The sequence below is a fragment of the Canis aureus genome, chromosome 7, assembly GCF_053574225.1.
Source record: "Canis aureus isolate CA01 chromosome 7, VMU_Caureus_v.1.0, whole genome shotgun sequence".
Taxonomy (NCBI): Eukaryota; Metazoa; Chordata; class Mammalia; order Carnivora; family Canidae; genus Canis; species Canis aureus.
The window spans coordinates 4,962,395-4,985,886 of NC_135617.1; the positions used below are offsets into that span (position 1 = coordinate 4,962,395).

Consider the following 23,492-nt stretch of genomic DNA (forward strand, 5'->3'; position numbering starts at 1 on the left):
GGGGCTTGAACTCAGAACCCCAAGATTGAGAGTCGCAGGCTCTACCTGCCGAGCCAGCTGGGCGCCCCTACCCTGTTTATGTCCCCACCTCTGGATACTGAACTTCTTACTTATCTTACTAAATTTCTCCCTTGGCTTCAGTCCACCTTCCCAGCCTGCCAAGACATTTTCTATCCCAAGATACTTCACATTTGTCATCAAACATTCTCGCGGCTTTATGTCATCCACAGATTTAATACGTGTGTCTGCTTTGTCTTCACTCGAGTGGAAGATTAGACTGTTTAGGAGACGAAGGCCAAGGACGGAGCCGCGCGGCTCGCCGACGGCGATTCCCTCTGCAGGTGCCAGAGTTGCTCATCCACCAGCATCCTTTGGGGGAGCGGCCCCTCAGCGCTGGCTGGCCTCGGGGTTCTAGTTGTAGCACGTCTCTCCAGTGATTCACAAGAATACGCCGAGACTCAGATTTCCGCTGGAGAAGCCCCTGGACCAGAAAGGAGAAGACGGGGATCTTCCAGCTGTGTGACGTCAGACAAGTTACTTAATTTCCCTGAGCCGGTTTCCTCGCCTGCAATCATACGTAAGACTGACTGCACTACCCGTCTTAGGGGAGATTTTCAACAGCAAATAAGATGAATATGTGAAAATGCTTTCTGAAAATACTTCTGGGGGCCCCTGGGGGGCTCAGTGGTTGGGCGTCTGCCTTTGGCTCAAGTTGTGACCCCAGGGTCCTGGGATCGAGTGCCGCACCGGGCACTCTGCAGGGAGCCTCCTCTCCCTCTGCCTCTGTCTCATAAACAAATATTTTTAAGAAGTAAAAATACATGGGGATCCCTGAGTGGCGCAGTGGTTTAGCGCCTGCCTTTGGCCCAGGGCACGATCCTGGAGTCCCGGGATCGAGTCCTGCGTCGGACTCCTGGCATGGAGCCTGCGTCTCTGCCCCTCTCGCCCTCTATCATGAATAAATCAATCAATCTTGGAAAAAAAATAAAAAGTAAAAATACAAATAGTTCTGGGATGGAGACTCCGAGTCACGTCAGCCCCCCGGACAGCAGGAGGACTCCTCTGGAGCCAAGCACGATGGCTCTCTTCCCCTCATAGCCTCCGCAGGGAAATGGCCCAGAGCTGCCACCTAGCACTGTGCCACCTGCCTTCTTAGGTGGAAGTCACACTCTGCCCCGCCTCCGCCACTACACGGGCTTCCCAACCGCCCTAACACGACTTAGAGACCACCACCGCCTTGGTAGGGTGCGGGGTTGTCTGTAACTGGATCCTTGTCCTTTTAAATCTCAGCTGAGCTCGGGGAGCATGGGCAGAGGACTCCAGTTTCTTTGCAACCCAGCCACTGCCCCTCCGCCCACACGGCCCTGCCTGCTGTCCACCCTTCCCACGTATCCCGCAGCCGAAGTCTTTTTTAAGATCTGTTTCTTTGAGAGACAGGGAGATAGTGGGAGAGGAGACAGGGAGAGGGAGAAGCGAGTTCCTTGCTGAACAGGAGCCCAACCCGGGGCTCGATCCCAGGACCTGAGCCGAAGGCAGACACTGTACCGACGGAGCCCCCAGGCGTCCCCTATCCACAGCTAGGATTCTGTTCTTGAGGAGCTCCCAGGCCATTTGAGTTTTGTTTGATTTTTCCAGATTCCACCTAACCCTTCCTGAAGGTCCCCCTATATGGAGGAACGTGCGGGCGGTAAAACTCAAACTGTTTGTGACCTGGGTGAGATTTAATGATGAGCCAAGTGGAGAGAAATGGGGCCTAGCGGGGACAGCAATGAATTCTCGTGCTTTCCCTCAGTGCCCCAAACCCCAGAGCTACCAGATGACAGGTTGTCATCTAAAGTGATGGCTCTCATCTGTGGGGTCACCTTGCCACCTCCTTGGTCAGCTGACTCTGGAGCGCAGGGATTGGGGTAATAACTTCTCAAGTTGACGGATGTGAATCTTCCAAGTCTATATCCAATGCACCGAGTAAATAGCTTGTTTTTGGAAACTCTGTGAGCTCACTTGCGGTGTTTTGAGAGGGGCAGAGGGGTTACCCGAATACAGCCCCGACTCTGGCTGCAAATCCCTTACCCTTATCTGGCATCCAGAGGTGGCCTCTGAAGCCTTGGGCTCCAGCGGAGTGGGAGGATGAGCCCTCAGAGCCAACATCTGCCATTGTTCGTTTTAAAAGATTTATTCATTCATGAGAGACACAGAGAGAGAGGCAGAGAGGCAGAGACACAGGCAGAGGGAGAAGCAGGCTCCATGCAGGGAGCCTGATGTGGGACTCGATCCCGGGACCCTGGAGTCACGCCCTGAGCCAAAGGCAGCCACTCAACCGCTGAGCCCCCCCCGGGGGGCGTCCCTGCCATCCTGCTTCTTGCTGAGCTCTCAGAAACCTGATTTTGAGTTTGATCAATCCAAACCCAGTAAAGTACTTAAAGTTCAGGTGCTTTGATCTGTGCTTGGTAAAAGCCCTACCTGCCAGAAGGTTTGCATCTCCCCATCATCTGCCTTCTCAGCAGGACCCTGCAGTGCTGGACCTTTCTCCCTGTGTTTGGGACCTATTTTCTGATGCTCAGAGTGAAGGATGGAGGTGGGGGTGAAATGGGCTGGGAGAGGGAAGAGGGGAACTTGTTTAAAAGAAGCAGAACAAGAACAGAGTTCAAATATATTTATCCCTTATTTTAAAACTTTTTCCCAAAGGGCTTTGAGAAGGAAAAGTGCAAATGGCTTCACTTTAACCAAGGCAGTTAAAATTAAAAAATAAGCTTTCCTTTGTTGGTCAAATGCTAGCAGTGGTTTTAACTTCTTCCATTGTAAAGTCTCTTTCCTGGCCCCACATGGGGGAAAGGGTGTGTGTGGGGGCACGAAATGGCTAAAAATATAAACAAAAGGAAGGAGAGCTCAGAAGCTAGATGATCAGATAGCTGAAAACTGACTTGGGTAGTATCTTCTTTCCCCTTTCCTAAGTACTAACAACTCTGGATTATGTTCAATACCAAGAAAACAAATAGCATTTAGGTCATAAAAAGGAACCAAATTCCATTAAATTGTATATAGCTTGGTATCAGTATTAACATCCTAAAAAAAAAAAAAGACAAATTTAGTATTTAAAACCAAAAAACCTGCCAAAATCCAAAGGGTTAAGTATAACTTAGTTAAGTAAAAACCAAGACAGGCAGTTTACCACCTCTACTGAAATGAATATATATTCTCCAACTTCTGTATGTAGTGTCCTAAAGTTCAAGGACAAGTGGAAATTAAATTAAAATGCACTTTTCCTAGAAGCAGCAAAATAAATGGTGGATCAGGGGTTCCAGATGGCTCAAATCCAACGAAATTTTTTTTTTCACCCGGTCCCCCCGACGACGAAAATTTTTCAAAGAAAAAAAGTCTCCCAACTAGATTTCAGTAATACTATATACTTTTCTTACTGAATTGGATGCATCTTGAGATAAAAATTACATAGGAAACAAAAGGCTGCATGACCAGATCTTAAAGAGGGTCGATTGAAACAAACACTCTCAGTGGTGCCTGGCTGCCTCAGTCAGCTAAGCATGTGACTCTAGATCTTGGGGGCTGAGTTTGAGCCCCACACTGGGTGTATAGATTACCTAAAAACAAACATTAAACACTCAATGTCCAACATACCAAAAATGTGGCCATCTCTACCAGCTGAACTGCTGGGAGAAGTGTTCCTAAAAGACGTCAAGGGATGGCAGGGTCCTTCACGTAGGTGGCTAGCCAGACCCACTGCTTTGCTGAATCACTGTTTCCTTAAGTGTCAGCTTAAAGTAGGGCATCAGGAATGGATTTATCAGAGAAGGGAAAAGATAACGAAAATCGAGGCTCTAGCTTTTGCTGAATGTCAGCAAACTCTTGTAAATGTGCACACACACAGGCATGAAGGAACTCCTTGACATGGAATTGAAAACCAAAGCATTGGGGCGCCTGGGTGGCGAAGTTGGTCAAGCATCTGTCTTTGGGACCTGGGATCAAGCCCCGAGTCTGGCTCCCTGCTCAGGGGGGAATCCTGTTTCTCTCTCTCCTCCCCACTTGCACTCTTGCTATCTCTGTCTCAAATAAATAAAATCTTGGGCAGCCCCGGCGGCGCAGCGGTTTGGCGCTGCCTGCAGCCTGGGGTGTGATCCTAGAGACCCGGGATCCAGTCCCGCATCGGGCTCCCTGCATGGAGCCTGCTTCTCCTTCTGTCTGTGTCTCTGCCTCCCTCTCTCTATGAATAAATAACATCTTTAAAAAATAAATAAAGTCTTAAAAAACAGAAAGCATTTCTACCTCCTATAACAAATTAGTTTCTGTAGGTTTGTGTTTTTGCCACATGGTTGGTTTGTATTTGTATAAAGGAGCTTCTTTACCAGGAAGATAAATTTGAACAGTGAGGGAAAACAAATACGCAAAGAGGAAAAGGCAGTAGAAAGCTGCTTCCCATTTCCGGAGGCATAAGGCACATCTTCAAGAAAACCTCACAACCAGCCGTTAGGTTTTGGCTAACTCCTCTTTGGTATACAAACACCAGGGCCCTCACGGACCCTACCGTTAGCTGCCTAGAGCTACTCAGCACCCTGAAGTGCTCGGTCTCACACCTTCCCCAGGCTCCCCTTTCTCACTTCCAGCCCTACCAAAACGGCTTTGCTCTCCCAGAAGGGGAGATGGGGCTCAGTGGCAGTATCTCCTCAGATACCCCTTAGTACGGTAATGTCAATGGTCACATAGTGGACATGCTCGAGAAATGTTTCAAGACACAAAGTTAAAAATCTCAAAAGAAACTGGCAAAATAACAGAAGAGTAAAACACAAAAGTCAGGTTGTAGGTATGTGCTGGAAGATGGGGTTACCTTTCCAGGTAACTCATATTAAGTGCATATTCAGTTCCTTTGGGCCACTTCCACTTTCCACGGCTTCCTCCCTTTATAGAAAGGTTAACCCAGAAATTCTTTAAAATATCAATGGTTGTTCCAGAGATCCCTCCTCACCTACCAACCCAATGAGACTTTGCAGGGGGTTGGGGGTGCGCAGAGGTAATACCACAACAGAGAGAGAAAATGGCCCACCAGGATATGTCTCATGTAAGAGGCTGACCTTCAACTTAATACTAGTATATCACTGTTCACAATATATATAATACATAGTAGAGATAAATAACCATGTTATAAAAATATACAATAAAATCTTGTAAGAAACTTAGAGATGACCGATGATTAATAACTCTCTTAAGAAAACAGACTACAGGGATCCCTGGGTGGTGCAGCAGTTTGGCGCCTGCCTTTGGCCCAGGGCGCGATCCTGGAGACCCAGGATCGAATCCCACGTCGGGCTCCCGGTGCATGGAGCCTGCTTCTCCCTCTGCCTATGTCTCTGCCTCTCTCTCTCTCTCTCTCTGTGACTATCATAAATAAATAAAAATTAAAAAATTAAAAATTAAAAAAATAAAAAAAAAAAGAAAACAGACTACAATTAACATTATTGGCTAATTCTATCAATTTTTTTTAATTCTCTTTGATTTTTTCTCCTGGTCTTCTGTTATCCTTTCTGCAGGTCGCTTCTTCAACCCCTTCATTTTCCTGGTTTGTAGTTTGCTTAGGTCTTGCTTCTGCATATGAATCCTTCCATAAGTTGTACCAAAAGTATCATGGGAGACATTTTTCTTCTTCTTTGGCTGTGAAATAAGAATATATAGATGTATATAAATATATATAATAGTATCTACTATCATAGCCTTGTAAAAATCTAGTGTACAACTATGTTACTAGCAATTCCCACTAGTGAGCACCTATTCAAGAATATAGTCTATTCTAGAGACCTTTCTTCTCAAATACATACAGATGACTTGAGGATCTTGTTAAAATGCATGTTATAATTCAACAAGTCTAGAGTAGGACCTGAGATTCAGCATTTCTAAGAATTCTCAGGTAAACTGTCAGACCACACTTCGGACAACAACACTATAGACTATGTTAACCATTGTCATGCACTGAGAGAATTTCCTGTGTTTAGCTTAAGGAATTGTGACTATCATTTCGATCTTTACGGGCATTCCAGAGATGCCATTTCTACTTGTTTTTAAGAACCATTCAGAAGTCAAAATACATTTTATCCCAGTATGGTTTACACAGCCTGTGCTCTAAATTCCCAATCTCCACAATGCCTCAAACAATTCTCTTTCTTGCTGAAAACTGACAGTCTTGCTACCAGAAAGCTTTCAACCACAGCTAACGCGTGGTTTCTACAACTCTCTTATTATCCTTTATGGTTGGCTTACTTGCTGCTTCCTCCTTTTCTTTGCTCTGAGAGTCTAATTTTATCTCCATTATTGATCTCTTTCTGTCTGTCCTTTACTGTACTATGCTGCAAACTCTTTTTGGAAAGAAGAATGGAATTTACAAATAAATATGGCAACAATATGCAAGTTATAAACCTTGAGGGCTTTTGGCATTTTCATAGATAATTTATAAAGATCATCTGAAGCCAGACGTGTCCTCCTCAGAACCAGATCCAACGAGGGCCCCATCTCTTCCAATTCAATCCTTGGTGTTCTACAACCGGATTTCTTCAGCAGCAACCTGTATGAAGTACAAAAAAAAGGTCAAAATATATATATATTGTTGAGAAACAGAAAGTGAGATGAGCATGATAGGGGGTGAGGAAGAAGCAGGCTCCCTGCTCAGCAGGGAGCCCAAAGATGAGGACACAAGGCTTGATTCCAGGACCTGGATGTAGATCATGACCTGAGCCAAAGGCAGATGCTTAATCAACTGAGCCAACCAGACACCCCAGAAATGGAATCCTTTGATTTGATTTCTTCATCTTATTTATAGATTTACATAATTATAAAAACAATTTCAAACCGGGCCTTTGAAATATTACATTTACATAATTAACAAATTCTCATTTCTCTAAGACTCCCATTCAGAATCTACTTTTGTCCATAGTACAGACACCTACTGATCTCTATAGATTGGAATGAACTTTAAAATCTTAATATAACAAAACCACAACTTTCTAGATTCCATACGTCCAAATAGCTCTGAATGTGGAAATAGATGAGGGACACAGTCAGGAGGAGGGGAAACTAACAAATTCTTTTTGTGAGTGATACCACAAGAACAACTCAAAGACCTGAAGATTTGAGCTGACTCAATTTGTTATAGTGGCCAGATCTCAAGATGGAAAAAAAAGAATTTAATGAATAACAATGCTTATAAAAGATCAAACTTTTCACACTAAAGGTGGAATGTGAGAGAGGCAACAAATGACATGAGAGAGAGTAAAAGCACAGTAAGAAATACCAAGGAACAACAAACTCCAGGAAGCAGAAGTGAGTGTTCAGATGCTCATTAACAGCCCTTTGGGCCCCAAAGCATGACATGCAGACAGTCCACCCATTGGGAGGTGCACCTACTCGCTTTAAGAAGTCTTAATGATAAATATGCCGTATCAGACAGTTAGTTATACCAAACCGAACAAGGCAAAAACAAAACAAATATCAACCTAGGATATATAAAAAGCAGAAGTGTTAACAACAACAAACAGTAAAAGATAACATGAATATTCATATGGGACTTGAGGGGAAAAGGCCAAAACAAGAGCCCTTAGGCCACTCTGCATAATGGGGGAATTTGCCTATCTCAGGGCCACTGTGGGGGAAAATATTTTTAGAAGCTCAAGTTGGTGATATCAGGGCATCTTTCCTAAAAGCTGATTCAAAGCATATGGTGGCAGTAACCCTTTGACTCTGTTGTAATTCATGTACTTCTGCATCCACATTTTCAATACCTCCAAATAAATGGTATTTATAAAACTGAACTCCTAACAAGATTAGTATCTTGATTAGCATCTTGTGTTCAGTAGACTTAAGAAATCAGGGAAACTGTATATATAAAAATGGCAAACTAAAAATGTTTCTACCACTTAAGATGCTAATTTTCAGCTAAACGGAAAAGTTGTAGATCTAGAACAACCCATGGCATGCATGTCTGATGGATTCACATTACCCAGGCACCTTTTATCCATACAAGTATCCTCCTACCAATAATTTCTTCAATGGGCACGTTTACAAGAAAACTTTCTTCAGTTTTTAGTTTTCTATGTAAGGTTTCTGGTAATAGACCTATAATTTTTAATTTTTCTTCTTTATTAAACTTTTAACAGTGAAATCTAGCATCTAAAATTATTATTTTAGAATCCAAAATTATTATTAGTCTTTTAAGAAAACAATCTGTTTACTCCTTCTCAGAGGGAATGTATTTTTTAGACTTTTTATTTAGGGGCAGCCCTGCTGGCTCAGCGGTTTAGTGCCACCTTCAGCCCGGGGCCTGATCCTGGAGTCCAGGGATCAAGTCCCACGTTGGGCTCCCTGCATGGAGCCTGCTTCTCCCTCTGCCTGTGTCTCTGCCTCTTTCTCTGTGTGTCTCTCATGAATAAATAAATAAAATATTTTTTAAAAGTTTTTATTTATTTGACAGAAAGAGCAAACAAAGCAGGAGGAGCAGCAGAGGGAGAGGGAGAAGCAGACTCCCCACCAAGCAGGGAGCCCAACATGGGGCTCGATCCCAGGACTGTGGGATCATGACCTGAGCAGAAGGCAGACACTTAACCGACTGAGCCACCCAGGAGCCCCAGAGCAAATGTATTAATAGAGACTTACAAATGATTTTTGTGATCCCTCTAAGCAAAAAGAAGAGACTGACACTGACTCATTAAAAAACTAAATTAAAAAAAAAAAAAAAAAAAAAAAAACTAAATTAAAACCCTTTCTTTCACTTCCATCCCATCATACACACTGCACTTTATTTTTAAAGATAGACATTTCATTTCCAGGCCATCATGTCTCTAGCCAAATACCTACACCCAAAACTGTTACATCAAATGCCTATTACTCTCTATCTCAGATCCTAACCTTAAGCTTCATTTCCTTTGGTCTCCCTATAAGCTCTAAATCAAAACTGACATTCAATTCTGCAAGACTGTATGGTACAAGACGCAGGGACACAAAGACAACCCAACTCCTTCCTTCTCACATGGGCTCAGGCTATTAGAGATGTTGATGGGTAATTTCTGTATCTTTTAAAACATTATCTGCCTATTTCTTGAGAAAGACTGCCAGTACCAATCTTGTTCAAGTTGTAATTTCCCTATTTTTCTCCCTTCCATAACTCTCTCTTCTGCTGATGTTTTCATTACTTAAACTCCTTGCCTATGATGCTATTTGCTTTTTAAGGTATGCTAATACTTCCTTGTTTTGCATGTTTCTCCCCACAGAACCTAATGAATGCCATGGTAAAGGCAAATGTGGCAGTTACTAAAAATTTCCTGTATTATATTCATGGCTTTGACTTTACAGTGAATAAAATTCTCCAAGGAATATAAATGGTCACTTGCAAATGAAGAATTAATTAGCATATGATAGATACATGGGAAGAGGTCAGTACAATGATTCATTCCCTCCCAAAAGGTCAGATCAAAGGTTATACGAACATAATTTCATGTTTATACTTTTTCATCCAAAAAATTCAAAGCCATTTTCTAAGATTAAGCGTATTAATCTTCATAATGTGTATCAATGTTAACTGTTACCTTTTACTAATTACTTAAGGGCTGATTCCAAGTAAAAGAAAGAGGGCAGGACACCAAAGAAAGCATACCCTGCAAGAGTGCTTAAGGAGCCACACTAGGTCACACCACTTCTCTGGCATACTCCCACCTCTATCCGCAACCCTCTCCCTTTTATAAAGGAATTACTATTGATCTTAGAGGGACTGCAGAATTACCTAAATGGTATCACCACCTTTTGCAAAAGAAAAATGGAGGCCTAGGTTATGAAGTGACCTGCTTAGATAATGTGGCTAAGCCTGGCCCAGAGCCAGCTCACTGCTCAGAGGTGATGCTCATTCCTCAGACCACTGCTTCCTTCCTCTCCCAAGGGTGGCACAGCCTCTGCAGACTAACCTAATCTGCATCGAATGATTTTTCCCCCCTTACTAACAGCTTGCTCTCAATCACACAGTCCATTTTCTATTATAAATCAATAGCTAGTAGGTTTACAGGGCCTACATAAAACACCTGGGATTAAATTTACAGTAGGGTCTCTCATCTTGAAAGTTCAAACTTAATTTTTTTCACTATGGGGCATGCTATGCTAACCTAATGGCAATTCCAACAATACTTCTTAAAGTAAGTGGATGGGTGGATATATGGAATTACACTGCTAATTTATCCATGTTCTGAAGTCTGATTTGCTAATTTTCTGTCCATTTTGTTTTATTTTCTCTGCATTTCTTTCTTCACAAATTAATATTTCTCACTAAATAGAAGTTTTGATACAAGTGAATACTCTTCTTTGAAACTGTTTACAATGAAAGAGTTTTAGATTACTGATGAATAATAATTCATCTCTCATTCTCAAAGATTTTGATTTTTATATTTTTAAGCTCCTTTGTAGCCCCAAGGTCTGCTGACACTTTTTTTTTTTTAAGATTTTATTTATTTATTCATGAGAGACACAGAGAGAGAGGCAGAGACACAGGCAGAGGGAGAAGCAGGTTCCATGCAGGGAGCCTGACATGGGACTCGATCCCAGGATCCCACCCTGGGCCAAAGGCAGGCGCTAAACCGTTGAGCCAGGAATCCCCCTGACACAAGTTTTCAAAAAAAATTTTATGTTATTGATTTTTCATCTTTCTTAATCTATAAATTGGAGTCATCTAACTTTATTATTTTTTTTAAAGATTTTATCTATTTATTCATGAGAGACACAGAAAGAGAGGCAGAGACATAGGCAGAGGGAGGAGATGCAGGCTCCATGTGGGGAGCCTGACGTGAGACTCAATCCTGGGAATCTGGGATCATGCTCTGAGCCAAAGCCAGACACCCAACCACTGAGCCACCCAGGTGTCCCATCCTCTAACTTTATAATATAATATATTCTTCATAGCACCAAAGCTAACTTTGGAAACTTAAACAGACTTAAGGCTTTCAATCTCAACAAGCTCAAAAGATTACAAAATCTATCTTGCTTTAAAAAAATAAAAATGATTATAAAATCTCTAATTACATATGGCAATCATGTAGATATTTTATTGCATTTTGCCTACTATTATTATTTATCTAAACAAAAGCAAAATAGAAAAAAAAGAAATGATACTAATCTAATCATGGTGAAAAGAGTATCTCTGACTCAATACAGTTAAGACAAAAATGGGAATTATTGATAAGCAGTGAATATTTAAAAATAATTTATTTTAAATTAAAAATACACACACACACACACACACACACACACACACACACACCATGCTTACCTCAAAAGGCACAATTGTAGCATGTCATTAAGCTTTTCAATGAAAATAAAATCAGTGTTAGGATTTATATTTATATTGTGGTAGAGGCAGGGCTAGGTCTAGGCTGGAGAAAGAGGGTAAAATGAATCTAGCCACTGAATCTTCTCATTCCTTTCAGATTCCAGTTTTTAGGTTCAGAGTTTTGAGATTCGCTTTGGCTAGCCTAAGACTTGTGGCTAGGTGCTCTAAATTCAGTCAGGTAAAGGAGGGGCATCTGGGTGGCTCAATTGGTTAAGTATCCGACTCCTGGTTTCAGCTCAGGTCATGATCTCATGGGTCATGGGATCGAGCCTTGTGTTGGGCTCCATGGGGTGTGTGCTTGGGACTTTCTCTCCTCCTCCCTCTGCCCTTCCCCCTCAGCCCCCCCTCAAATAAATAAAAGATTGAAAGAAAGAAAAGAAAAGGAGATATTGCATGAAGTAGGGTCAAAGAAAATCAGGTTCTAAGATCAGAGGAGTGTAGCATCAGATGCTCTGGGGTCCTGGAAAAGCAGGGTTTCAGAGGCAGAAGTGGGCAGGGGAATGACAGATTTGAGGATCAGCATAGATCTGCTGTGCCACTGCTAGTTTGCAAGCTCTCCAAACAAACTTTTGACCCAACACCAATTTTAAGTTTAAGCTCTACAAAAGTCACACTAAAGTACTAACCCTGTATTCAAAAATATGCTAAGAAATACTTACTTATAGCTTCGGAAGTAAATTTTCCCATTCAGTGCAGTGAAGTGCAGAACATACTCTAAACCAGCCAGACGGATATTTGATACTGTGGGGCCTCTGAAGAAATCTGAAAACAAATTTAAGAGTGTTAAAACAACAACAACAACAACAAAACTTTAACATGCTTGTAAATCCAGTTACAGAAAGCCACACTGTAAAATGCTCCACATTGTATCAATATTCACCTAAGAAGATAAAAAGGTGGCATAAAAACTGATCCCTGAAGAATATCAGTCCCATCCCTCTACCATTTAAGCTCATGACTTTACTGGTTAGTTCGTTGAACCATGGAATTTTTGACTTCTGAAGTTCTCACCCTAAGCCAATGCTTAGCATAGGAGTACACTGTATTTATATTAACTTTTTAAAAAATATAAGTCAAAGCATAAAATTTTTATCTATGAGTCAGGTAGGTTAAGATGGCAAATTAAAAAAAAAAAGATTTTATTTATTTATTCATGAGACACACACAGAGAGAGGCAGAGACACACAGGCAGAGGGAGAAGAACCAGGCTCCACATGCAGGGAGCCTGATGTGGGGCTCGATCCGGGGTCTCCAGGATCACACCTTTGAGCCAAAGGCAGATGCTCAACCACTGGGCCACCCAGGCGTCCCAAGATGGCAAATTTCTATGAGGCACCTGGGTGGCTTAGTCAGTTAAGCATCTGACTCCTGATTTTAGCTCAGGTCATGATCTCAGGGTTATAAGATCCACCCAGGCCTCCATTGCTTAAGATTAAGATTCTCTCTCTTCCTTTCCCTCTGCCTCTTGCCCCCCCCCCCTCTATATTCTCTCTCTCTCTCTCTCTCTCTCTCTCGTAAAAAAAAAAAAAAAAAAAAGATGGCAAGTTTCTATTTTTTTTTTTTTTGTTTTTTTGCAAGTTTCTATTAAAACAGCTGTTCAGGGGCATCTGGGTGGCTTAGTTACTTAAGCATCTGACCCTTGGGTTTCAGCTCAGGTCATGATCTCAGGATTGTGAGAGTGAGCCCCAAGTAGGTCTCCACACTCAACAGAGTCTGCTTGTCTCTCTCTCCCTTTGCTCTTCCTCCTGCATGTGTAATCTCTCTCAAATAAATAAAATCTTAAAACACACACACACAAAACCCAGCTATTCAAACTTTGACTATTAAATCAAATTTGCCTTTGTTTTCTAGTAGAGGCCAGCATGGGAGAAAATTCTAACAAGAAATCTCAATTATATGATCAAAGATAATAAACTAAATTGTTAAAACCAGAAAAGAACCACAGAGATCCATGAGTAGGCTGTATTCCCACAGTGTGGTCATCCTACCACTGATAGCACAGGAGATGATCTTAAGTGATACACAAACAGATATAATTTACTATGTATTAATCATTTTATCAGATACCATTTTCCATTCATGGTAGAGACATAAAGTTTCCCTGTAAAAAAAGGAGTCAGGGTAAAGAAACCTCTCCAGTGAACAACACTATGAACACTACATGGGCTTGGCTAGTGTTATGAAGGTAGCATAGAAATGAAAGAAGTCTGAAAAACAGCAATCAAGTTTGGTCCTCTCAGTATACAGCTATGTAGACTGAACCCCAAGGAGGCTAAATGGAAGTACACAAATAACATTTAGCTAAGAAACAGTTACACATAAAAATTTACTCAACTTGGGGATCCCTGGGTGGCTCAGCGGTTTGGCGCCTGCCTTCGGCCCAGGGCGTGATCCTGGAGACCCAGGATCAAGTCCCACATCAGGATCCTTGCATGGAGCCTGCTTCTCCCTCTGCCTGTGTCTCTGCCTCTCTCTGTCTCTCATGAATGAATAAATTAAAAAAAAAAAATCTTTAAAAAAAAAAAAGATTGTATGTAAAAAAAAAAATATTTACTCAACTTAATTACTTAGGAAGAATTACAAGGCAAGTGATGTGGTAAAGAGATTGTCCCAATTTGTAGCCACCCAACCATTTTTTGTCTCTCTTCTGATTAGCTCAGAAGGGAATCATCTTGTGCATGGACATGCACATCCTTTGTTGTTTGCATTTTCTTTTTTGTGGTTAATTGAAAGAAAATCACTAACGTGCATAAAATAGACACAAGTGTATATATGCACATATATACACCACCCTTCCCTACTCTCCCAAACTAAAATCTCAGGGAAATTTTTATAAACAAAGTATGTACTTTTTCAAGGTATTCTCTCTCTCTCTCTCTCTATTTTAAAGATTTTCTTTATTTGACAGAGAGAGAGAGAGAGAGAGAGAGAGAGAGAGAACACGCACAAGAGTACAAGCAGGAGGAGTGGCAGGCAGAGGGAGGAGAAGCAGACTCTGTCCAGCAGGGAGCCCAAGGTGGGACTCAATCCCAGGACCCTGGGATCATACCCTGAGCTGAAGGCAGTTACTTAACACTGAACCCACTGAGCCTCACAGGCGCCCCTCAAGGTATTTTGACCTAAATTTGCAACATAATTAATGAACAAGTTTCCAATGATTTTGTCAAAATCTGACTCTCCTTCATGGGCCAAGTTAATAAAGCCTGCTCACTGTGTTGGTAGCACTAATAAAGTCAGTCTTTCTGGGGAACAAGATATGTACATTTCCGTTTACCTTGAAACAGCTTTTGTAATGCAAATGCTACAGGCATATGTGTTTTTTTCCATAAGCGTTTAAAAATGCAAAGGAAGGGGTGCCTGGGTGCCATAGTTGGTTGAATGTCAAACTCTTGGTATCAGCTCTGTGCAGTCTGATTAAGACACTCTCCTTCTTTCCCTGCACCCCACCTCTGAAAGAAGTAAACAAACAAATGAAAAGAACACAAAGGGAAAAAAAGAATGAAAAGAAGGCAAAAAGGTTTAAGAACATCGACTCTTCTTTCACACCATACACAAAAACTAACTCAAAATGGGTCATAATTAAATGTAAAATCTAAAACTCTTAAGACTTCAAGAAGAAAATCTTGGAAAAAAAATCTTTGTGATCTTGGGATAAGCAATGGATTCTTAAACGTAATATAGGAAGAACATACCATTACAGAAAAAAAATAGAAAAAAGACTTCACAAAAATTAAAAACATCTGCTCTTTGAAGACATCATTAAAAGAAAAAGGCAAGCCACAGACTGGGCGGAAACATTCAAAAATTACATGTCAGACAAAGAGACAAAGGATCTCTCTCTCACACACTCATATCCCTACTTTATTACACACACACCCCTCTTAGTGCCCAAGAAGATAAGTAACCTCCAAAAATAAATAAATAAGGCAAAGATTTGAATAGACACTTCACCAAAGATATACGAATGGCCAATAGGCACATGAAAATATATTTAACATAATTAGTCATCAGAAAATTCAAATTACAACTTCAATAATAGCACTACTTTACTTTGTAGATTTGACTCTAGAAACACACTACTATCAGCATAATGTAGTACTGGCAAGCACATGGAACAGCTGGAGCTCTCATATACTATTCCTGAGAATGTAAAATGGTACAACCATATTAGAGAATAGTTTCTTTAACTGTTAAACAAACACTATTCAAATGACCCAAGTATTCCATTCCTAGCTAGGGATTTACCCAAAAGAAATCAAAGCATTATGCCCTCACAAAAGTTTGTACACAAATGGTCACAGCAGCTCAATTGATTAAAAAAAAATTTAAGATTTAATTTATTTATTCATGAGAGACACATAAAGAGAGAGGCAGAGACACAGGCGGAGGGAGAAGCAGGCTCTGTGTGGGAGCCTGATGTGAGACTTGATCCTAAGACCCCGGGACCATGACCTGAGCAGAACAGAAGGCAGATGCTCAAGCACTGAGCCACCCAGGTGTTCCCTGACTAAAATTTTAATCTAATCAAAAGCTGCAATCAATCTAAATGTCCACTGACAGATGAAGAAATAAACAAATTGAGGAACAGCTCTAAGTAGAATACTGCTCAGCAATAAAAAGAAATGAACTAATGATACAGCAAATCTCAAAACTGAGTGAAAGAAACCAGACCAAAACAACTACATACTGTATGATCCTATTTACCTAAAGCTCTACAAAATGCAAATAATCCATAATGACAGAAAGCAGATTAATGTTTGCTTAGAATACAGAAACAGGATAGATTGCAAAAGGCACAGGCTAATTTTTGGGTGTAATTGGTTCTGTATCTTGACTTCCATGGTGTTTTCACAGGTGTATACATGTCAAAATCCATCAAATTTTAAAACTTCAAATACGCAGACTTCCTTGTATGTAAATTATGCCTCAAAAGTTGTTTATAATTTAAAATGAAAAAATGTAAAGTAATCCTTAAAAATAAACAATGAACCTGTGTACTGATCATGATTATACAGAAAAGAACTATTTCAAGTGACTTCAAAACACAGTGATTTTGGGACACCTACGTGGCTCAGTCGGTTTAGCGTCCGACTCTTGATTTCTACTCAAGTCATGGTCTCAGGGTCCTGGGACTGGAACTCCTCGTAGAGATGCACCCTCAGCGTGGAGTCAGCTTGAGATTCTCCCCCTCCCTCTTCCCATCCTTATGCTTTCTAAATGAATAAATAAATCTACCTTTAAAAAAACAAAAACCACAGTGATTTGACCATATATTCCTTTTTCTTCTTTTTTTTTTTAAGGGAGAGAGAGCAAGAGCAGAGCAGGGGGAGGGACACAGAGAAAATCCAAAGCATGCTCCACACTCAGTATAGAGCCTGACACAGAGCAGCCCTGGTGGCGCAGCGGTTTGGTGCCACCTGTAGCCTGGGGTGTGATCCTAGAGACCCGGGATCGAGTCCTGCATCAGGCTCCCTGCATGGAGCCTGCTTCTCCCTCTCCCTCTGCCTGTGTCTCTGCCCCTCTCTCTCTGAGTCTATGAATAAATAAATTAAAAAAAAAAAAAAAAAAAAAAAGGAACCTGACACAGGGCTCAATCTCATGACCCCAAGACCATGACCTAAGCAGATACTGAAATCAAGAGTTGAGTGTTTAACTGAGTGAGCCATCCAAGTATCTCTGACCATATATTCTTAACAGGATATATTTTCTGGGGACACCTAGGTGGTTCAGTGGTTGAGTGTTTGCCTTCCACTCAGGTTGTGACCCTGGGGTCCTGGATGGAGTCCCTCATCGGGCTCCCCACAGGGAGCCTGCTTCTCCCTCTGCCTACCTCTCTGTGTCTTTCATGAATGAATGAATGAATGAATGAATGAATGAATGAATAAATAAATAAATCTTTAAAAATGAATAAAATCCTTAAAAAAGAATATATTTTCTACAAAAAATCCAAAAACAAAACCACAAAACTTTCAACTGCACTCAATATTCATATTATTCTTAATAATATGAATTTTATTGAGACTATGTATGGTTAGTACAATATAAAATAAATACATTACTACATTGGATCACTGAGAACCTGGATTTTTGTCATGGATGAAAGAAGGTACATACGTGAAGTCAATGAAGTTAAGATCTTATTGTCCTAAATTTGAGTTAGAAATTTCAATATGAACTGAGGAATATGTTTTATCTTAACAAACAAAACAGATTTGATAGTTCTGTTCATTAAAAAAGTGTACAAACAAGACCAGTCATGAAACAATCCCTAGCACACAGACTGTGATTTCTAAAATAATTTCTCAATTTAAAAAAGTTCAGGGCTCCTTGGAGAAACAGGTGATTCCAGAAATGGAGCAATGAAAGTATAGGAGGAATCTGAAAAAATCAAAGGGACAATGAATTAAAAGGTATCGAAACTCAGAATATTGCTGAAAAGACTGATCCTAAAATGGGCAGGAATGACGGTTGAGATTAAAAAAAGAGATATTAATAAGTACAGATAAAGATAACCTGGTTAAATAGAAGATAAATTGGTAATGGTTGGAAGGAAAGCCCCAGCTTGGACCTTTTCTCAATGGATCAATTGCAAGTAAAAATAAGATCTCAGGTGTGGCTGTGTGTCCATGAGTAAATAAACTGAGAAAGGGCACAGAAGTTTCATTAGGACATTGATAGGAAAGACCAAGAGATCTGAAGTTAGAGAATAAATACATCAGATCCTGATTCTCTACTTTAGACAAATAAGTTAACTGATCCCAATTTCTTCATCTACAAGGGAATATTACCATAATAAACTGATTTTTGCTCCCTCTACCCTCCAATCCCTGCCAAATTCATAGCTAAAGTCCTAACTCCTAATGAAACTGCCTCTAAGGAAGAAAGTAAGGTTAAATGAGGCATGTCAGAAGGTTGGGTTCTGGTCCCATTGGATAGTGTCCTAAGAAGAGAACCTATAAAGCTGACACTCTCCCTCCTTTCTCTCCCTTCCGTCCTCCCACGTAGACATGAAGGAAAAGCCAGGCGAGTACACAGCAAGAAGCCAGTAAGAGTCCTCATCAGAAATTCTGATCTTGGACTTCTGCCACCAGAACTCTGAGAAAAAAAAAAGCCATCCAGTATATGGTATTTTTTATAGCAGCCCAAGTAGACTAATATGATTACCTTTGTAAAGTCGCAGATTACCTGACCTAATCTATGGCAGTCATTTTCATCAATATATTTTTTTCGAGTAAGAATTAGGAAATGAGAAAGGTTAAAAAAATTAATATCACCACTGATATAGAGAAAGGCAATTAGAAAAAAAACAACCCAGTTAGGTAGTTAAATTTTAAGGTAGACTTTAAAGGAACATTTAATAAAACTAACCTATTACTTGATATACTGTCATCTTTGTATATAATAGTATTATCAAAAAGTAACCAGGGACGCCTGGGTGGCTCAGTGGTTGAACATCTGCCTTTGGCTCAGGTCGTGATCCTGGAGTCCTGGGATCAAGTCGCTCATCAGGCTCCTTGCAGGGAGCCTGCTTCTCCCTCTGCCTATGTCTCTGCCTCTTTCTTTGACTCTCATGAATAAATAAATAAAATCTTAAAAAAAAAAAGTAACCATAAAAATTAGGACGCAATCTAAAAACAGATATTTTACTGATTTCCTATAAAGAAAAGCAAGACCACTAAGATTCACTACAAATCTATAGAGTATATTTAAGAAAGCATAACAAAAACAAAATTCAGAATGAACATGGGTACCAGGCATAAAAACACTGAAGTTATTAATAAGTTAACTTTTCTTTCTGACCAATTGCAAAAAAAAAAAAACAAAAACAAAAAAACCCCAAAACTTCCTCAAAGGAAGCCCTTGATAATAAAATTCTCTTTACCTACTGTTCTACTTTATTTCATATGAATACAAAACATACACCAAGGACTCTGCAGCTGGTCTTACTTCCTATTTATGTTAAAAACTAACTTCCCTTGGGACTTGACAATCTCACTTCATTCCTCTACCTTTCTTCTTTCCCCAGATTCCTTTTCAGTTTTCACTCCCTTCCCTTCACCATTGCATTATATGAGTTATTCCTGCCATCTAGTGGAAACACGAAATAAGTTTTTATAGAAACCACTTAAAAGCAAATGAAAGCCTTCTCTCTCTTAATAAGTATGTATTGACAGTTAACAATTCTACAGAAGAAGTAGGGGGAAGAAAGGCAGAAAATCTGCACCAATGGAGTACAAGAAAAAGGAAATCTTGACTAAAAATCACCCTTGATATTTTGGGATGTGTAATATTCAAAGAAGGAAATATTGGTCACTGCCTTTCATGCATTTTTTTTAATTCATGAAAAATTCAAGTAAATCTATAGCAAAGGCTGCAATGAGTCAATTGTTCAGCATAGGCAAGACAGTGGAGGCAGAGAAGCTCACTCAGGCTTCGGTTTTCATTTTGGCTCACCTACTTAACAGCTCTTAACCTCTCTAAGCTTCCAATTTCCCACCTGTAAAATGGAGTATCACTAAACTCAAGAGCTTTAGTAAGGTTTTAACAGGTTACAACACTACTCAGGTTTTTTTTTTCTTCTTAAAAAATAATTTTTTAATTACTTTTTAAAGTAATCTGTACACCCAATGCAGGGCTTGAACTCATGACCCCAAGATCAAGAGTCTGATACTCTACCAACTGAGCCAGCCAAGTGCCCCCCAAATAGCCATTATTAACGAGAGAAATCAGAAGTTTTGAAAATTGCAATCCCAACAATAAGACCATAAATAATCACAAGGAAAATGAAAGCAATGTGTCTGCCCACAAATGTTTTTCAGTTGGCTCAGGTTTTTTTTTTTTTTTTCTTTTTAAGATTTATTTATTTTAGAGAGAAAGAGAATGTAAGTGGGGGAAAAGGGCAGAGGGAGAGAGAGAATCCTCAAGCTGACTTCCCACTGAGCACAGAGCCCAACACAGGACTCTGGGATCACAACCGGAGATCACCACCTCAATCAGCTGCTTAACTGCCTGAGACACCCAAGGACCCCAGTTGGCTTAGATTCATAAAGAGCATGTCTCTAATTTAATTTATTTATAATAGGTAGTTTTTCCTGCCCATAGGTCCTGTTCCTGTTCTTTAATAAAAACAATGTGCACCAAAAAATAATAATTTATTTGTAACATATACTCCATCAACTTTCCAAAAGTAGTCTAGGGCAAAGTATATATAAAAAGCCAAAAGAAGGGATCCCTGGGTGGCGCAGTGGTTTGGTGACTGTCTTTGGCCCAGGGCGCGATCCTGGAGACCCGGGATCGAATCCCATGTCAGGCTCCCTACATGGAGCCTGCTTCTCCCTCTGCCTGTGTCTCTGCCTCTCTCTCTCTCTCTCTCTGTGACTATCATGAATAAATAAATAAAATCTTTAAAAAAAAAAATGCCTATAAAAAAAAAAGCCAAAAGAAGTGCAACTAAAACACTGCAGCAAAGCTTGTAAGAATGGTGCAAGAAAAACTCAAATGGAATAAATTATTTAAACCTGAAAAAAATGTTAGCATATCAGAAGAGTTTATATCCCTAGGGACAAACTAAATTACCCTCCAGAGTTAGAAAAGAGCTGGCAAATGTGATCACAAAATTTTAAGTAGGATTAATATTAGCAACCTTTAAGAAATTAGAGAACAATAATGGCAGCTTTTCAATAAAGGGGAGAAAAAGTGATCTAAAATAGATAAACTTGGGGATCCCTGGGTGGCGCAGCGGTTTGGCGCCTGCCTTTGGCCCAGGGCGCGATCCTGGAGACCCGGGATCGAATCCCACATCGGGCTCCCGGTGCATGGAGCCTGCTTCTCCCTCGGCCTATGTCTCCGCCTCTCTCTCTCTCTCACTGTGTGACTATCATAAATAAATAAAATTAAAAAAAAAAAAAAAAAAGATAAACTTGGGATCCCTGGGTGGCGCAGCGGTTTGGCACCTGCTTTTGGCCCGGGGCGCGATCCTGGAGACCCGGGATCGAATCCCACGTCAGGCTCCCTATATGGAGCCTGCTTCTCCCTCTGCCTATGTCTCTGCTCTCTCTCTCTCTCTCTCTCTCTCTCTGTGTGTGACTATCATGAATAAATAAATAAAATTAAAAAAAAAAAAGATAAACTTAATGTCAATCCCAGACAATGACAATAACTATATGCTGGATTTTAAGGTGACTTCTGAACACTTAGGAAAAGATACAGTCAATACATAAATCATTAGGAACAACGGTAACTAAGTAACCTGTAAGACAACCTTACAAGATTATGAGAATAAAGCTTATGAAAATCAAGCTACATATAAAGTACCTAGTACACGCCTAGCACTTAGGGATGACAATGATAATGAGATAAAAGAAGCTGGGAAGTCAGGACTTTTGGGTGACTCAGTGGTTGAGCATCTGTCTTCGGCTCGGGGCGAAATCCTGGGGTCCTGGGATTGAGTCCCACCTCGAGCTCCTTGCAGGGAGCTTACTTCTCCCTCTCCCTACGTCTCTGCTTCTCCCTTCGTTCCTCTCATAATAAATAAAAAATAAAATCTTAAAAAAAAAGAAAAAGAGCTGGGAAGTCACTGAAGGTTTCCAGGGAAGAAACTTGATCTGAAACTTGCAAGAATCAAAGAAATTAGGTAAATAAGAATGAAATCAGAAAAAAAAAAAAAAAAATAGGAATGTACCTAATATATTTTGAATAAGCCACTTTTTTTTTTTTTAATAAGCCACTTTTTAAATGGAAAAAGGAGGGAGGAAATTAGGAGAGATTAGAAAAGGCAAAACAAAACTAAGTTATAAAGAGTTATAGTGTAAAAAGCCCAGACTAAGAAAAATAAGACTAAGAAAAATTAAAAAATTAATAGAGGCTTTTGAGTTCAAAGCAGATGATATATAATTATCTTAAAATTTAACTTTTCAATTTTCTAAATTTACTTTAATGATGAATAATGATGGGAAATGGGTATAAGCATTTCATAAAGCATAAAACACTTTATAAATAGGTTGATACTGAAGTTACTATAACATCAAAAAATAATAATGGTCTATGCAGTAAAGAATCCCTTAACTTCTCCCCTGCTCCTAGTGGGGAATAAAGTAAATAATGAAAACGGGGAAAAAAGAAAGAGATCATAATAAAGAAAAAGCTGTGTATCTACAGTCAAGTGGCAAAGTGCTACCAATGACAGCCCTAGATTGCCTACCTCAGGTACCCTGGGGCTAAGAAGTACTAAAATGCTTACCAATAAGAAGATTTTTCAGCCTTCTATAGTCTTCTGTTACATCAAAATCATCACCAGCAAATATTAACATGGGTTTTGTTCCCTCGGGACATTTACTATTCTAGGAAATGAAAAAAAAATTATATAATTATCAACTCTAAATTGTTTATAAGCTGATTTGAAAGTAGTCAATACTTCCTCTATGGCGGTGGACGCCACTGAGTAACCTTTGTTCAAGTCTCCTCTCCCATTGCTGTCATGTCTAAGTCAGCATCTCCCAAAGAGTCTGAGCAGCTTCAGAATCTCTGTAAGAGGTTTGAGCTTTAAAAGAACTGATGAGGGCAGCCCTGATGGCTCAGCAGTTTAACGCCGCCTTCAGCCCAGGGCGTGATCCTGGAGACCCGGGATCAAATCCCATGTCGGGCTCCCTGCATGGAGCCTGCTTCTCCCTCTGCCTGTGTCTCTGCCTCTCTCTGTGTCTCTCATGAATGAATAAATAAAAATCTTTAAAAATAAATAAACTGATGAAAGTCTGAGGAGCCATTTTGAGCAATGGGGAATGCTTACAGACTGTGTGTAACGAGGGATCCAAACATCACGCGCTCCAGAGGCTTTGGTCACCTATGCCTTTGTGGAGGAGGTGGATGCAGCCATGAATGCAAGACCACACCAAGTGGATGGAGGAGTTGCGGGACCAAAGAGGGACATCTCAAGAGAAGATTCTCAAAGCCCACTTAACTGCGAAAAAGCTTTTTGATGGTAGCATTAAAGAAGACACTCAAGAACATCATCTAAGAGATTATTTTGAACAGTATGGGAAAATTGAAGTGACTGAGATCATGACATGACTGAGGCCGTAGCAAAAAAAGAGGTCTTGCTTTTGTAACATTTGATGACCATGACTCTGTAGACAAT

General features: G+C 40.3%; 1 protein-coding gene across 3 annotated transcripts in view; it reads right to left on the bottom strand.

Annotated features, from left to right (window-relative positions):
* Nucleotides 1-5,470: 5,470 nt before the first annotated feature.
* RPF2 (ribosome production factor 2 homolog) overlaps nucleotides 5,471-23,492 on the bottom strand; it is a 40,638-nt gene continuing 22,616 nt past the window's right edge. For 2 of the 3 annotated variants that reach the window (XM_077902760.1, XM_077902759.1), the window contains exons 7-10: nucleotides 22,599-22,698; nucleotides 12,019-12,121; nucleotides 6,418-6,562; nucleotides 5,475-5,658 (exon numbers count right to left, since the gene is read on the bottom strand). In XM_077902760.1, the coding sequence (XP_077758886.1) occupies nucleotides 5,479-5,658; nucleotides 6,418-6,562; nucleotides 12,019-12,121; nucleotides 22,599-22,698 (528 nt within the window). In that variant the 3' untranslated portion in view covers nucleotides 5,475-5,478. Of the gene's footprint in view, nucleotides 5,659-6,417; nucleotides 6,563-12,018; nucleotides 12,122-22,598; nucleotides 22,699-23,492 lie in introns of all 3 variants that reach the window. The other variant, XM_077902758.1, reaches the window with a different exon arrangement.